Below are 17,066 nucleotides of genomic sequence, written 5' to 3' on the forward strand. Positions count from 1 at the left end.
ATATCTTTGTTTGGCCGCCTTCATCTTTGGTCCACTTGAGTCTTTGTCAGTAGACCGAACATGGCGAATGGACTTTAACACTGACGACGAGCACTCTCATTCTAGTTGTTAGGTAGAGCAACCCTTAGATTAGGGAAAGTAAGGCATTTTTTTATTTTGAAAATGGTGAACCCTTCTCTGTCTCATCCTTCAGACCCACCAAACCTGTCAGATTTGACGTAACGTGTTGGGCTTGAGCAATAAAATATTTGTTGATAAACTGCCTTAAGTAACTTTATGTGAGCATTTAACATGTGTCCAAAGTTGAATTCTAGCTTAATATTCTGAAATCTGTCACCAGAATGATCATACATTTATTTGAATGTCTGGCTCTCTTTTTTGAAAGCCATTGAAACAGTAAAGATAGACACAAGTGATCACAGTTCAAGTGTGTTTATAAAACTGTATGATGGGTGTAAGAAACCTTCCCTAAATCTAAGATGGGAGCAAGCTATGACCATCAAATAATAATAAGGCAGTCCTCGTGGCGACATTTCAAATAAAAAAGGTCCTATACTAAAAAGAACTATTGCCAATCCTTACAACTAAGTTACAAAATAGTGTGAGATAATGTTCACAAGAAAAGAAAGAAATGTTAACCAAATGATAAATCAGGATGGTATGGCTGAGGTCTCCCTGGCCCACATTTTTAGCATGGGCAGGACCTTTGAGCACAGCACGAGGTTACATTTCCTTTGAACCATGCCAGGACCTTCTGGGGCGAAGTCTCTTTCCTGCAAAGTCGTACCTTAGAAGGCCTCTTGGACCATAAAGAATAAACAAAAAAAGTTCTTTTGGTAATCTTTCAAATTGAGTGATTGCTCTTCGCCCCTTGGATCTTCCATAAACTGGGCTCTGATTCTTCTTGCAAAGTTAGCCTCCCTCAGTTGGGTTCACTGCGGCCTTTCATTCAAAACGTAACATTCAAAGAATCTGTGTCTTCGCAAGCATCCCTCAGTTGGGTTCACATTTGCCCATATCGAAGTATACAATCTCATCAGAAAGCAGGGTTTCTCTTCCCCTAGCTTTCTCCTGGCATCCCTCCGTCGAGATCACACTTGCCAATTTCACAGCTCACTCAGTTTTCCTCAATGTGTTTCTAGTGTATGAGGGGTTTTGCTTAGCCCTCGTAGGACCACTTGGACACTTCACACTGGTCTCTCCTAAGGCCTCTTGGTTATCGTAGTTTCAACAAAACACAAAAGGTTCCAGTCAGAGTCCTTCGAATGAGTGCTCCGCGGCGCCAGACCACTCTGCTTCTGGACCTTTTACTACGGTTTCTTTAAAGTTCAATTTACACAAGTTCTTTGTTTAATCATGTTGCCGTCTGCAACCTTGGGCCCAGCACAGTTCCGTTTACTATCAGTCCACCCCTAGGAACTAGATCCAATAGCGATGGCCGTGCCATGGCCACCTGGATGACAGATCTCCGGGGACAGGTTTCTCACAGTTGTCATGTTACTGTTTACCCCTTAGTTTGGATCTGGTCCGGGTCTTCATGCCTTTTCCCATGGGGATGCTTGGAGTTTTGTTCTAAAATAGAAAAGAAGGAACTGTGGCCAGCAACTATATTGGGAAGCATTGGGAAACACAGATTAGTACCATTGTTGACATTTGTGGCACAAGTGGGTGAGGGTATGGGGACACCCCAATACCTTTTCCAGACATCTGGGGCAGGGCTGGTTATGGCTTATGTTTTAGTGAGATTCTTGGCCCAGGTTGAGAAGAGTTACACTCACAACCCCCACCCCCTCCTTGACAGGGTCATGATCATGACCCTGCCACACCTGCAGACTGTGGGATTGGTCGGGCTTTTCCTCTTGCTCCTGGTTCCCACTAATTGAATGATTGACCTAGATAATGTGGACTAAAGGCTTAAAGCCCAGTAATCCCATCTTGAAGTCAGACAGAAGTGTTTATTGGTGAGTGTCTTTGCCTATCCAGATCAGTAAAGAAATGCTAGCGGCACCCTAGGCTTTCCCTTTTGAGATTCATATTCATCTCTCCAGTAGCAGAGCTCAGAAATTAGGTTTGTAGAATATCCAAGCGCTCACTCTGCTCCTGATTTGTCAGCAATGCCACCGCAGTCTGTGTTGGGGCCAGAGCTAAATAGTAAAGAATGGATATTAGTGGGTTATCACTCACTGCAAGGCGTTTCCCTGCACCTAACACCTGTCTGACAGAGTATTTGGTACATGTGATTGGGGAAAGGAGAGAGACAGATCCTGGTAGACCCTCTGTTTTCCTCCTTTTGGGTAACTCTTCACAGAACCCATGGGCAGTAGTTCCCCTCTTCTCCCCCGATTGCCCAGAAAATGTGACTTTGTCACAGAAACGCCTCCCCTTAGCACAGGCATGCTCCTTTCTCAAGCAGAGGTGAATAAAGTACAAACCCACACGAGAGACAAGGTTCTGTCTAGAATGGAAAGGTAGAGACGCCAATCCTGACGTAATTCAAAAGATAAAGAATATTAGTTGTCTGAAAACCAAAGACACAAAATATACACAAGTCAGTATCCCTGTGTCCTGGTACATTGACTCCATCACTTCCATAATGCATTGGAATGTGCATGTGTTGGCCTGAAGGTGCGTTTCGGATGAAGCAGTCCTCTTTTAAGCTTCCAGAAATTAAGGACTTGACCTGCTCATTCAGCATGACAGTGTTGTTTGTTTGTGTACTCTGACCACGTTTTCTGAAGGGCAGAGTATTTAGGTTAAAAGGCAACGGAGCTTGTCAAAAATGCATAGGTGCTGTCATTTTCTTGTGTTCGGTGTCGGGGTTGGAAATTGAGGGGAGCTATTTAGCTCATGCCTGTAGTCTTGAAGAGCCTGGTGAGCTTGACACTACCAGGCTCTCTGCATTTGGGACAACCCATAAATAAACATGAGAATACATGTTTAAGACTTTTAAAGCAAAAGTGGGCATAAATAATGGACGAAATGGTACGTTTGAATTCTATGTGGAAGTTACATTTGCACAATGCGTAGTACGAACTCCTAGTTACCCACTGGTAGTTTCTGGTCACTGTTTGCTGGATGCCTGGGAGCTGCTTTTAGCTGCTGCATATCCAATCTTAATTCCGATCCTTGGGTGGCCTTGTCAAAGCACACAGGTTTCTCCTAAAGGGATCCCGTTATGTTCACCTGTACGATGGGGCATCATGCTGGCTTTTTCACAGCTGCAGGAATGTACCAGTCTTACATTCATTGTGAAATCTGTCTCTGCATTCCCCAGAGGAACCTTCTGTGCATTACCTTACTATACATCACATTGGTCCACATCACACCCCAAAATAAACTACTCTATTTGTCTTTAGTCACAGATCTTAATCTCCACAATACACCTTTTGCAGGTAGTTATATAAATATAATCTTTGATGCCCTTATACCATTTGCTAGTCATATGGCTTTGATTACAGCCAATTGATTTCCACTGACAATTCCCTCATTTCCTTCTTTGAGATAATGCTTTGTATTGGATTGATTCAATGGATATGACCAGTAAGAAGGTAAATATGTACGAGAGCGAGCACACATGTAGCACTTTACATTAACTATTCACTTAATGATAAAGGCTATCTTACAGGGAGTTTACTTCGACATTTTACTTTGCAAAACGTCTCTACTGACAGCCTCTGTTTTTATGTGGAGAATGGGTGTTGGCAGAGGATTGTTTAGGACAAAGAATTGGTGCAGAGATATCAATTTTATTCTTGCCACCCGGGGTGGACTGGCCAATAGGGAACTCTGAAGAGTGCCCAGTAAGCCACTGCACCCAGAGCCTCTTTTGTGTAATAACATATACTCCTACGTCCCGTCCCTTTTCCTCCATACTGTATAGGCATCCCTCGCTAGGGACGGGAGACTGAACCTTTTTCACCAGAAAAAATCTTCTTCCCCTTTAAATTTAGAGGTGCGCTGTCCTGGGAGCATGCACTCCCCTGACTCCACCCACTGGCGCCACTCCCCAGTCCTCTTTTTTCCCCGTCAACGGAGCGGACCGTTTTCACCAGCGCTCCTGGGTTTGGCCTTGGCTTTGTAATTCCATGCACTCTTCCCCAGATACTGTCTTTTGGTCTTTGATCAGGTACTCTGGCGCCACGCTCCTCCCCGGCGCATGTCAACGTCATCAGGCTTCAGCAGGTGTCCTGCCTGCGAGGGGCTCTTCCCTACATCCGACCCCTACGCTCTTTGCCTCTGCTGCTTGGGCCCCGATCATGGCTGGGAGGGTTGTACCACATGTGACACGCTTACACCGCACGCTCTGAAGAACAGGTCGACTCGTTGAAGAGAGCTCTTCGAACAATCACCTCCAGAGGACTTTAAGAACTTCGTCAAGCACAGGTCAAGGCCCAAGGTATGGCCACTTTTTTTAACCGCAACCCGCAAAGGCGACTCCTTACCAAGGACATGTCCGAGCGGGAGGGACAGTTCTGGTTCGAACACTGTTACAGGTACCGAGGCTGCTTCATTTACTGGCCACCAGGCCGAGGGTTCACTAGATCCTGCCGGTGACATCGCTGAGGGGCCACAAGATTCTGTTACCGGGTGTTTATCCAAGGGGCTACACCCTACTACTGTACAAATGTTTAAGGGGGCGCCTGTGCGCAGCTTACTGGTGACACAGCCAAGGGCACAACGCCTTCCAGGACCCATCCTGAGGTGCAGGGTAGGCCTCAAGCTCCACCGCCAAGAGTCCAGGAGGAGGCCGGGCCGAGCGCAGCAATCACCTCAACGCTGGCACGTGGCATGCAGCGTGACAAAATGGCTGCAGCACTAGACAAAATGGCTGCTCATCCGACACCACCCCCCTTCGGGGAGCAGGTAGGGGAACGAGTTTCCAGGTGGGACTGGTCTTCACCAGGTAAGTGGCCTACAGCATATCGTTCAGCGTCGCAGGGCAGATAAGCCCTGCATGTAGCAGGGCAGAGTACGCCCAGGTCTCAGCAACCTCAGGGCCCTGCTCCTACTCCCACGCCCCCACCGGCCTGTGAGGACAGGTTTTTGAAAAGTTCCTCACTCTTATAAAGTCCCCTCAGATGGGAACCATCCTTCGGGAGGTGATTCGGGACATGCTGCCTCAAGTCCTGCCCCTAGCGCCTAGGGTCATCCCTCCTATGGCTCCAGCGCTGCCCCAGCTGCCCACACTGGGCCCCACAGTTCCAGCTCCCCTGCCTCCTGCAGCTCAGGTGGTCCTGCAACAGCCTCCGGCTTCGGTCAGCACACCTCAGCCTTTGGCGCCCAGTCCTCCTCCACCTTCTCCGGACCAGCAGGACACCCTGGTGGACACTGATGAACTGGAATTCCGATGCAAAAAGACGTGGCCTTGGCCAAAAAGGGATTGCTTAAACCCCATTTGTTGCAGCCTACCAATCGGCGCTTCAACGCCAAGGACAGGCAATTGGAGGGGAATCACTCTTGCTGTCGGCTCACCCGTAACCACACTCCTCCGTGATTGCTGCAGTCTTCCTCCGCTACCTGGTCCTTGGTGCTCCTAGGTAAGGAGGAGCAGATTTTAGAGGCATATGAAATGAAGGTCTATTCCAACGCCTCGCTGCACCTTCGTCCGTCTAATGCAGACACTATGCTCTCCGTTGTAAATAAAAGGCTTTGGCAGGAAATAGCCGACTTCCTTCCGGAACTTCCGGTGCAGAGTTAAGCGCGCTTCAAGGCGTGGCTGGCAGAACCAACTTATTGTGGCGCTTGACATCATGGAGTCCACGGTAGCTCGCATAGACACTTTAGGCCGTGCCATCTGCATTGCTACGGACATGAGAAGATCTGCCTGGCTACGGGCTACCAAGTTCAACACGAACGTCCAGGACCTTCTGTTCGAGTGTGGCAACCTTTTTCCTTCCACCACTGATGAGGAACTTGATAAGAAGAAAAACTGTTCCCAGACTGCAAAATCCTTATCTATCCTCACGAAGTCCATGCCCAAGACCTGCAGAAAGGCGCACCAGCGTTCTGACAAGGGGCAAACCTTCGGTGGGTTCCGGGCTTCCAAGAATGAAGGTCAAGACAGCTGGACCGGTCTCCAAGTCAGCACTGCCGCAAACAGCACAAGGCAGGGAATAAGGGGTTCTTTCAGTCCCTCTCCCCAGCCTCAGAAGGAAAGTAGGCATGGCACGCCCCTCCGGGTCCACGTGTCTCCAGTGGGGAAGGGGGCCTGGGGGTGAGCAGGCTTGCCCTTCACGCACAATATTGGCACGCAAGGTTCGCGGACCTCTGGATCCTCTCAGTAGTGTCCACGGGCTACCACCTAGCTATCCCCTCTGTTCTCCACTCCCACAGATTTGGACAACAACTCTGTTGGCAGAAATTTTATCACTTGTAGAGAGTCAGGCAATGGAAGTAGTCCCAGCCTCCCAGAGGGGTCTGGGCTTGTATTCACAGATTTTCGCAATACACAAGAAGAACCAGGCTGGACAGAGTGTTGTGTTGGACCTTTCCACCTTGAACCTTTCCCTCCCTCTTCAAAAGTTCAAGATGTTTGCCCCAGTGGGTATTGTGGAGACACACTGTGCTGGGGAGACTGGATGTGCTCCCTGGATCTGAGGGATGCGTACCTACATGTTACTATTTGGCAGCCTCATCGGGCCTTTCTGAGGTTTCAGGATCATGGGCTTTCATTTCCAATACAAGGTTCTACCCAGGGTTTTTACCAGACTCATGATTGTGGTGGCAGAGGTGGCATTTGGGCAGGCATTCTTATGGAACTCGTTTTCTTATGAGGGTCACCTCTGCACCATGGGGCTACATTCAGTTGTAATTGCCCATACAGTATAGAGGAAAGGGGATGGGACGTAGGAGTAATTATAAGTTACTCTTGCAGTGACTAACGTAATGCTAGTCCATAGTGCCCTTTCCTCCATACATCCCACCATCCTCCCCCCTAATAAAACTGATGTCATTAGTCAATGGTAATATTTTCGACTCGTCAAAGGGGGACTGAGGAGTGGTGACGCCGGGCGGAGTCAGAGGAGCGCTTGCTCCCAGTTCCGCGCCCCTGCACGTCTCTAAATATCAAGGGGCAGAAGAGTTTTTCTGGTGAAAAAGGTTCCATCTCCCGTCCCTAGTGGGGGAAACCCATACAGTATGGAGGAAAGGGGACTAAGGACTAGGAGTAAGTTAGTCACTACGGTGAGTGACTTACAATTTTTTGTTCCAAATGTTCACATAGGGAAAGGGATGGGCTTACTGAAGGATTGTAATATGAGGTCACTTTGAAAACTATTTCCAGTGCCTCTTTTGCTTCCCACTCCACCCCTGCTTGCCACTACTTTTTAATGAAAATATTTTTACTTTGAGCACTGTTGCTTGTTTCATGAACATGAAACTATGTAATTCTCTTTTTTATATGGTACTGTGATGAATTATTAGGACTGTACTTTTTGTTATAACCGTGTGGTTGTGAGATTGGATGCGATTTGTGGATCTTCTTTCTTCTTGATATGTAATTAATTATGGCTAAAAGCTCAACATTAAAGCTATGCATCTAATACAAAATTTAAGAAAATACATGAACATGGATTATTTATCAGATAAGTGACCTGTGCATAAGATAGCCTCACCTCAGCTCCTTTGTTACCAGAAAATATATTGTTTGCTGGGATTTGCTTCACACATTGCAATTATGCTGCATTGAGATGGTCTGATTGTTTCTTGTGAATGCCCTTTTCTTTATGCTAATGAAGGCCACAGTGTGACAAGCAACCCATTGATTTGTGCTTCGGTTTATGTTCATAAACCGCAAAAAGGAAAGGAAGGGATCTAATCTCCCCCTTAAACCGTACATTTCCATAAACAAAACAATAAATAAAGAGCAACACAACAAGATTGTGGATGGGTGTATATGGGGGGGAGAGGGTGGAAGAGGTGGGGAAAAGGGGAAGTCCAAAGAGTGGGATTTCCCACCCATTCCCATTGCATTACTACTTTGCGAACATCTTCATATTCCTGTGCCCTGCAGTATGTCAACGTGTCCTGAGCTTGGTGAACTACCCCATTACTTTGTATTTGCTCCCCTTCCCCTTGATGGAAGCTGCTGTTGTTGTCCCCCTTCTGAAGAATCTAAACCTGGACTGTTCAAAACTAGGTAACTTCCCAATCCTTGTCAAACTGTTTGAACGTGCCACCAGCAAACGTGAAGCTTCTGCGATGTTTGCTTGAGAGAATTTGTTCGAGGCCCATTTGATTGAATTTATTTACCCATTTCATAACAAAAAAAGCAGGAGTAGACCCTATGAGAAACCGGATGGTGTCTCACCCGCTAGTCCCCAGGGATCTGTCATCCAGGTGGCCAGGACACAGCCATCGCTTTTGGATCCAGTTCCTGTGGGGTGGACCAGTGCGTGAGGATCACCTGAATGGGGGGGGTCTTCGTTAAGTGGGAATGGGACACCAGATGGTGAGACGTGGTATCCCCTTCCCTGTAACACATTTTCCCATCCTACCAGGTAGGATACTTAGGAACTCAAGCTCCCCACCCCCTTTTCCGACAAAAAGACTTTCTCACGGACAACTCACTGACTAACACCAGAGCTGTATACCTGACATGTCCCAATAAAATGGTCAGGCAATTACTGATCATTACACACACCTGACTTCCATCACACTTCCACAAACTGATAAAAGGTGGAGCACAAAAGCACACTCTGAGCAAGGCAAAGCTTACGAGGAAGCAGCAGTTCCAAGATGGCAGTTTAATACGAGGAGAAAGACGGCAAGACCAGAAAGGTTATGCAGGGAGGGAAGTGCCCTTGACCTTTTCAGACGGTTACTTTCGTGAACCATGGAATATAAGAAACCTAATAGCTGGGACTAAAGCTGAAGAAACCTGCATTGTGTCAGGTACCCAGGGCTCTCCTGCATCGATAACCAAGGCGAGGAAGAGCATTTGCCGCTGTGGTACTGTCCTTGGCTCCTACAACAAAGCAGCGCTAGTAAAGACAGGTCAGCCGGTGAGCTGGAGACACTGATACCAGACCAGCCGGTGTTGGAACCAAGGGTGCAAGCAGCAACAATGTATGAACAAATCTAAAGAGAACAGTGTGTGAAACGTATGTGACGAGCGACGTGAATATAATTGAAAACCAGAGGAGTGACAGAACTTTAGATACCATAGACTGTGGTCCGGCGCCACGTGGGTGCTCATTCGAAGGGCTCTGTTAGGTATACAACTGGTTGGCAACTGTGAAAAGGAATTTTGAGATCGGAGTGGTCCTGCAACGGGTCAAGCTAAACCCTGTGCACATTCGAGAGTCTTCGATAGTTTCATGCAAACTGAAATTGGTCCGAGCCCGGCTGGGGGAGACTAATTGTATAAGAGGAAGTATCTGATCCCGACTGAGGGGCGTCCGTGGTGAACCGTGAGTCACCTGAGAGAATAATCTCGGAACATTGTAAAAATGGGTATGAGCCCAGAAGAGGGGGATCCACAGTAACGAAAGTGAAATAAAAGGGATCTGAACCCAGCTGAGGGGGCTCCAGGATGAATCCCCTGAATTGAGTACTTATAGGAGGAAAGGCATTTTGTGTTTTGTTTTGGTACATCAGGCCCTCTGAATAAAGAGACTTTGATATGATTTTATTTCTCTCGCGCTCGTACACAAGTGTTTCAGAGTGCGACAAGGCAAGGGAGGGAAACGGGGGAGAACAAAACAGCGATCTTACTAGGCCCAGTGACATTGAGAACGCCCACGTGCATGGGAGAGGGGGAGGGGAAAAGTGCATGGAAGGGGGGAGAAGTGGAAAGTGTGAAGCAGAGGAGAAACAGATAAATAACAATAAATGAATCATAAAGGCAACAAACAGTTTTAGTGCAGGCAGCAATTTGCAAGTGCTAGGTTTAAGGCAGTAGACAGGGTAGGTCTGATAAGTGCAGGAAGAAAAAGGGGGGCTGTATGGGTACAGATACACACCCCAGTGCAAGGGGTGGCCAGGAGGCAGTGCGGGAGGGTGGCGGGGTGAGCAGGTACCTGGGCCCGGAGGACAAAGGGTGGCCAGGTGCACGGTGCCAAGGGAGAACTGATCAGCAGGGGAGAGAAAGCAGAAGAAAAGAGGAAGATCTTAAGGTGCTTATGGCCCGGAGATGGTTCGCCTCAAGTTTTAGAGTAGCAGGGAGGCTGTTCCAGAGGGAGGCCCCAGCCGAAGACAGATCTACCCCCAGCTTGTTTCTTTGAAAAACGACTGACCCTGAGGGAGTTGGAGGAGCGAAGAGCTCGAGAGGAGAGGTATTTGCAGAGGGATAGCTGAAGGTATTTTGGACCCAGGCCCCAGAAAGCCTTGTGGACAATGCAGAGGGTTTTGAATTTAATCCTTGCATCCACTGGGAGCCAATGGAGAGATTTCAGAGCTGGAGAGATACGATCTCAGGGCTTGAGGCCAAGGACAAGTCTCGCAATTCTGTTCTGGATTAGTTGCAGAGGGCGGAGAGTAGAGGCAGGTAGATTTAGAAAGAGGCTGTTACAATAGTCCAAGCTAGAGAGAACCAGAGCTTGGGATACCATGAGCTTCTGGTGGAAGGAGAGGAAAGGCAGAGTACCTGTGAGGAGGTGCAGTCGGAAATTTGACTTTTTAGAGACCTCAGAGATGTGGGCGGAGAAGGAAAGGGTGGAGTCAAAGTTGACCCCGAGGTTCTTAGCCTCACAGGTGGGGATAGGAGGAGGGCCAAGGAAGGCCGGCCAGAGAGTGAAAGGATGGTGAAGGTGTGCCGATGAGGAGGATCTCTGTCTTGCTGGCATTCAGACAAAGATCATTGGTGGCACACCAATCTTGAATGGCAGTTAAGCAATCGGAGATGAGGGAGAGGAGGTGGCAGAGGGCAGTCTGAAAATGAGCTGAGTGTTGTCAGCGTAGCACTGGAAATTTGAGCAGAAAGTGACAATGCAGTGGGCGAGAGATGCCAGGTATTGGTTGAAAAGCCAGGGCGAGAGGTTAGACCCCTGGGGAACACCACAGGTAGAGAGGAAGATAGATGAAAGGAAGGACCCAAGTTGGAACTGTGAGGGTCGATCTGAGAGGAAAGAGGTCAGCCAGGCCAGAGCCTGATTAGTGATACCCAGGTTTTCACAGAGACGGTTGAGCAGGATGGTATGGTTGACCGTGTCGAAGGCAGAAGAGAGATCGAGGAGGATGAGGACAGAGGGAATGTTGAAGTCAAGGTTGGAGAGCAGATCTTCACGGATGTTCAGTAGAGCAGTTTCCGTGCTTATGGCAGCTCTGAAGACAGACTGGTGGTCATGGAGACAGCCAACAGAATTAGAATGAAGGTTAAGCTGAGAGATGGCCAAATTTCCCAGGAGTTTGCCAAGAAAGGGAGTAATGGAAATTGGGCGATAGTTAGCTGGACAAGAAGGATCAGCTGTGGGTTTCCTGAGCAGAGGATGCACAAGGGAGTGCTTCAGAGGGGAGAGGAGAGGAGAGGAGGGGAAGGATCCCGAGGCAAAGGAGTGGTTGCAAAAATCAGCAAGGGCCGGAGCGACGGTGTCAATGGGGTCCTTGATGGTTTTAGAGGGACACGGATGAACCTGTTTTGACAAGGCTTTCATAGATCGGATTTGTCTAGCGACCTCGTCAGGGGAGAAAAGGGGAAAGGACGAGAAGGATGGTGGGGGGTGGCTAAAGGAGGGTCAGCAAGCACAGATGGGGAGAGGAGGGGTGTGGGTGAAGAGGGTGGACAGGATGTCCTGGGTCTTTGAAATGAAGTGAGAGGCAAGGGCATTGCAAAGAGCCTGGGAGGCAACAGGCAGGGTACAGACTGCAGCAGGGTTGGCCAGCTCCTTGCAGATTTTAAAGAGTTTGACTGAGTTGTTAGATGCCGCAGAGACATGAGCTTGAATGTGGAATCTCTTCTTGGTGAGGACAGAGAGTCGGTATTGCCTTTGTAGCAGGCGACAGGCCAGTTTGTCAGAGCATGAACAGGAAGTCCTCCATTTCCTCTCAGCCGCCCTACATAGCTAGGTCAGAGTCATACCAGGAATTGCACTTGGCTTTGGACTTCAAACGGATCCTCATGACAGGGGCAAGAGCATCAAGCATATCAGAAATTGAAGAGTAGATCAGAGACAGGGCTGTGTCAGGATGTGAGACAGCCAAAGGTGGAGGTGGGGGGGGGGGAGTGGCGGCAAAAGCCTCAACTGAGACACGCTTCATGGGCCGGATATCCGAGAAGGTAGGTGGCAGAGATGGGGTAGGCTTGGCTTGGGGGGAAGAGAGGGAGAGATGAGAGGAGAGGAGGGAGTGATTTCTCCAGGAGAGAGGAGTGGTCAGAGGGATCGAGAGGGGGAGGTCAGAGGAGATCAAGACATTGAGTGTATGCCCTGCAGAGTGAGTCGGGCCAGAGGGGAGGATGGACAGGGAGAGGGAGTCGCAGAGGTCATGGAAGTGTAATGAGGAGGAGCAAGGAGAGTCTAAATGTATATTGAGGTCACCGAGGAGGAGGAGGAGTTGAGTGGTAGAGGCCAGGAGGGAGGAGGAGAGGTCTGCCCACTCAGAGAAATGAGGTGATTTGACCAGGAGGCCGGTAGATGGTAACCACAGTAAGAGAATGGGTAGGCGAGAGAGAAAGCCTACAGACAAGGCATTCAAAAGAGGAGTAGGTCTGAGTGGGAATTATGGAGGCAGGAATCCACTCAGGAAAGATCAGGGCTACCCCCTCCCCCCCACCGGACCGGGAGGATCTGGGTGCTGAGAGGATCTTGTAGCCATCAGGGAGTAGAGTGTCAAAGGCCGTGAACCATGTCTCAGTAAGACCAAGGACCTCAAGGTCTAGTTCAAGGAGGTGGCAGATGTCAGAGGAGTGTTTGACAGCAGAGCAAGTGTTGAGAGTGGCAATATGAAGAAGGTTGCCAGCATTAGACTTTCCGGGGAGGAGTACAGATCAGAGGTACGCCCTGCGGAGGAGAAAGAGCCCTAGGAGGGGCAGAGGAGGAGGAGGAGGAGGAGGGGGAGGAGGAGAGGGAGGACAAGGTAGCCAAGGGGGGAGAGGAGGGGACAGCAGGAGATGAGAGGAAATTGATGAGGCGAGGGAAGCGCCTAGCAAAGAGGAGGAGATTGGCCTGAGGGCCTTGGACCATTACAGTGCCATTTAGGTAGACATTAATGATGACTTTAGAGGAGTCGATGGAGGCCATGAGAACTTCCCAGCGAGTGCCACCATTAATGGGAGAGGAGGAGATGGGGCAGAGCACTGAGAACATATGAGGAGTCCATAGATCTGGCGAAGGATCGACAAAGAGGATGTCGGTGAGGGTCTGTCTGGCGGAAGCATGAGTAGGTGTCGGCGATAGGAAGAGACTTGAGTACAGAAGGCCCTCATACTGGTAATGGAACTGTATCCTTGTGCCGACGAAGCCAGAGTGTCCTTTGCTCGAGTGAACTGCCTTTTCCTGTGCTGACAACATGGGGAAGGGAGGCCAACGTCCTGAACATCCTGATATATCATTTTATGAACACTTTTTTTTCATGAACACTACCCTACACTATTTGTATTTAGCGGCAAGGATTGACAATAGGTTATTTTAGAATAGGTCCTTTTTATTTTGATGAGACTCCACTAGGTCTGCCTTATTATTTGATGGTCGTAGCTTGCTCCCTTCTTAGATTTAGGATTAGATAAGCGTTTATCACACCCTTGTTGAAGTTTATTAAACACCATTGAACTGTGGTCACTTGTGTCTGTCTTACTGTTGATACCATGCCTACCTTACACCCCCTGGCCCCTGCACCTCCACCCCACCTTAATATATACCTAAACCTAACCCCTGTCTACAGTGAAATGTGCACACAAAGAAACATGAGCAAATGGCCCTTGAACAAAATGGCATGTGAGCAAATTGGATAGTACTGAAAAACTCACTCTTTGACTCAAAATTAGCAGGTTTCCAGGATGGGAAGGGCACCAATTCAGTTCTGGTTCCCCTGATTTGAGGTCAGCTGGCTTAGATTGGGATAATGCTCTGATCCTTCTGAAACCTTTGGCTGTTTTTGACAGAGTTGACCATCAGATCCTCCTGTGGGTGACCCTCCTAACAAAGTCTTCTTAAAGGCAGATCTCTGTCATTGCTGGCACCCCTATTCTCTGAGCCTCTACTCCTAACATGTGACATTCCTCAGGGCTCTGTCATGTCTCCTCCCTTCAATTTCTACCTTTAACCCCTTGCTATTTCGGATTAAACCTTTACATGTATGCAGATGACACACATCTTCTACGCATGGACAGCATACTGCCACACAGATCCTACTCTGGTTTCCTGTCTTCAAGCCATGAACACCTTAAAGGGAGCAAACTGGTTGAAACTGAAATCCTGCTCTTAGTTGATAGTCTAATCCCTGTAGTGAACATCTGACACTGTGCCCTTGTTGAAAATTGCCCCTTCTAACTCTGCCAATGACCTAGGTTTCGATCTAAACCCCTCCTTCACTGGCCAAGTGAGTCCTTGTCCCCAAATTCTACTTTAAGCTTAAACACCTCCATCATATTCTCCCTTTCTGTCCTTTCCTGATTGTCATTGTTATGAACACTTAAATCTGCACACCCCTTGAAATATGTCATGTTGATATGCTTTAAAAATAGTGCAAATCACCACTTTAGTATTTTCAGAGCACCTGTGGAATGTCGTGCTGTGCCCCTGCCATTGGTATCCAGACCATAGTCTGCTAGATGAAAGGAAATGAGCAAGCGGGGTGGGAGGGCATAAGAGGATGGAAAATCCAAAAGAGACGCTACGAGTAACAGTGTTACCTGTGCTTCTGCATTCAGATTCCAGTTGGAGAGATCACATCTAGCAAGCACTGTTGTCCCTCTACTGGTTCCCTTTGATGAACAGAATTCAGTGGAAGACTGCATGCAAATCCACAAAACTTTCCATGGCCTCGACCCAGACCTCTTCTCGTCCAAATTCAACCTGCACCCGCTCACTCCCCCCACAGGACTATGCTATCCACCAGGTTTGGACGCAGCTTCCAGGAACAGGAGACCTTTCTCTCTGCCAAACCCTGAATCCCTCATCTCACCACCCCACCAGGAACCTACGTTCCTCAGATTCAGGAAAGATCTAAAAGCCTTCTGTTGCCTCCATGTTGCCTTCTACATCTTGCTGTTGTTTTTTTGTGCTTGTACTCAGAGGCGACTAGTGGCATGCCACTCATAACAAAAATGATACATTAAGACAAGCAATCGGAAGGCATATATTCAAAGAAAACTGTTTATAGTAGGGAAAAACGATTCAGCAAGCATGCTTTTGGGAACAAAAGACATGGCTCCATGCAGCATAGCTGTTTCATACTCAATTGAGCAGCGGTTTCTGTGCTGCCTTTATACGCACTTCGAGTTTGTGTTTGGCTTGTGATTATTGATTAAACTAATGTAGCCACGTGTGTACAGTGATGGAATAATGTTCATTGTGGCCAAATGCACGTTTTTGTATACATTCCTCTATCAATAAACTCCTTAATTATTTCACTACCGTATCTTAATGGGTGTGATTTTCCTGGCCTTGTATTGAAGATTCTATAGTTGGCATAAATAAAGCAATTGCCTGCATTAAAATTCTAATTGGGCTGAATGTCAGTACTTTAAAATCTCTGGATAACGAATCTAGCTGGGTTTACAATAATGTTAAAAAAAAAAATTATATTAAAAAACCGCCCACGATATGAAAAGTGGATAAGGAGGTATACCTTTCTGGCTGTGCCTGTTGGACCTTTATGATTGGGGTCACTGCTGGGTTAGTGGTAGAGTGGGACTGAGTAGGCGGTTTAGCCAATACTCATCCCTGTACCCCTTAAAAGCAGTAGTCCTTTCATCAGGGGCGTTGCTAGGGAGGGGGGGGCTAAGGGGGCTATAGCCCCTGATCTTTTGGTTGTAGCCCCGGATAGAATCTCAGGAGCTACAGCCAAAAGACTAGCTAGCCCCCAGTCCCAACAGTTCCGACATCAGCTTAGCCCCGGGTCTTTTGCAGACCTAGCAACTCCCCTGCCTTGCATCACAATAACTGAACTTGGAATCAGTGTTAAGGGCTGAACGGAAGCTCAATTTAAACAAACACAGTTAGAGCAGCAATATGAAGGGCTTAAATTGATCACGGCTGATTTACCGTATGTATAGATGCAATTGATTAATATGCAATATAGTGGCTGTGGGTTATCTATGCATAGAGGTTATGTGATTAAATGTAAGCTGCGTACGGGGTTTACATGGAGCTAGGATCAGTAGACCTCTTAAGCAGAGTTTACATATGGCTTGGAATGTATATGGCGGAGAGGGAGCTCGCCAGATCCCCGATAATATGTAATGTGTAGTGATGAAAGTAAAATCAGCACACGTTATCTGTGATTGGAAATAGCAGCATCCAGCTGAAACGCATATCAATGTTGATAACTTTGCTTGTGAGAGTTTTTAAATGAAGTTAATTCTCCAAATCCTGACCTTGCAAGCATGGACCTCTTTTTAATTAAATGTATACTTTATTTTTCAGGCAAACGAATGCAGAGAAACCATAAATAATTTACGCGATGATCTCGCCTCCCTCAAGTCGGCAGAAAATTCCGCCAGAAAAGCAGTTCTACTTACGGAACATGTGAATAGTGAGCTCACGCAAGAGTGTGCCCACTTAAAGCACATGCTAGGGGAAATGCAGTTCAAGGTATGTTTAGCTGAATAATGAGAACGCGTTGATTCAAGGTCACCCATTGAATGCATGCATTTTGCCGCTACGCCTGGTCATTGTGTGTAAATTTGTAGATGGAGAATTGATAGGATTGGAATTCTGTGAAGGTTTTGACGCGGCATGTTAGAGGGTGCATCGTGCCTGCTGATGTGGGAGCGCAGCGAGATTTCGAAACACAGGAAGGTAGGAAATATTTCAACGTTAATAAAAAAATGTGCCATAGGAAATGACCTTTGCGACGGCATATCCATTTCATGGGTCTCCTTTGGCCGAACAGTAATTAGAGGAGGTAAGTAGCATTTGTCTGATTGCTTTTCCTGTACAGTAGTTCTTTCGCCGGTTATCCTAATTTGA

At 47.7% G+C, this 17,066-nt stretch overlaps 1 protein-coding gene across 3 annotated transcripts in view; it reads left to right on the plus strand.

Moving 5' to 3' along the window:
* The window catches only part of LOC138497642 (polyamine-modulated factor 1-binding protein 1-like), a 2,990,269-nt gene that overhangs the window by 643,330 nt on the left and 2,329,873 nt on the right, over positions 1-17,066 (plus strand). For all 3 annotated transcript variants that reach the window (XM_069621239.1, XM_069621237.1, XM_069621238.1), the window contains one exon: positions 16,521-16,688. In XM_069621239.1, the coding sequence (XP_069477340.1) occupies positions 16,521-16,688 (168 nt within the window). The remainder of the gene's footprint in view (positions 1-16,520; positions 16,689-17,066) is intronic.

Source organism: Ambystoma mexicanum, chromosome 5q (assembly GCF_040938575.1).
Source record: "Ambystoma mexicanum isolate Mex_15411 chromosome 5q, UKY_AmexF1_1, whole genome shotgun sequence".
Classification (NCBI taxonomy): Eukaryota; Metazoa; Chordata; class Amphibia; order Caudata; family Ambystomatidae; genus Ambystoma; species Ambystoma mexicanum.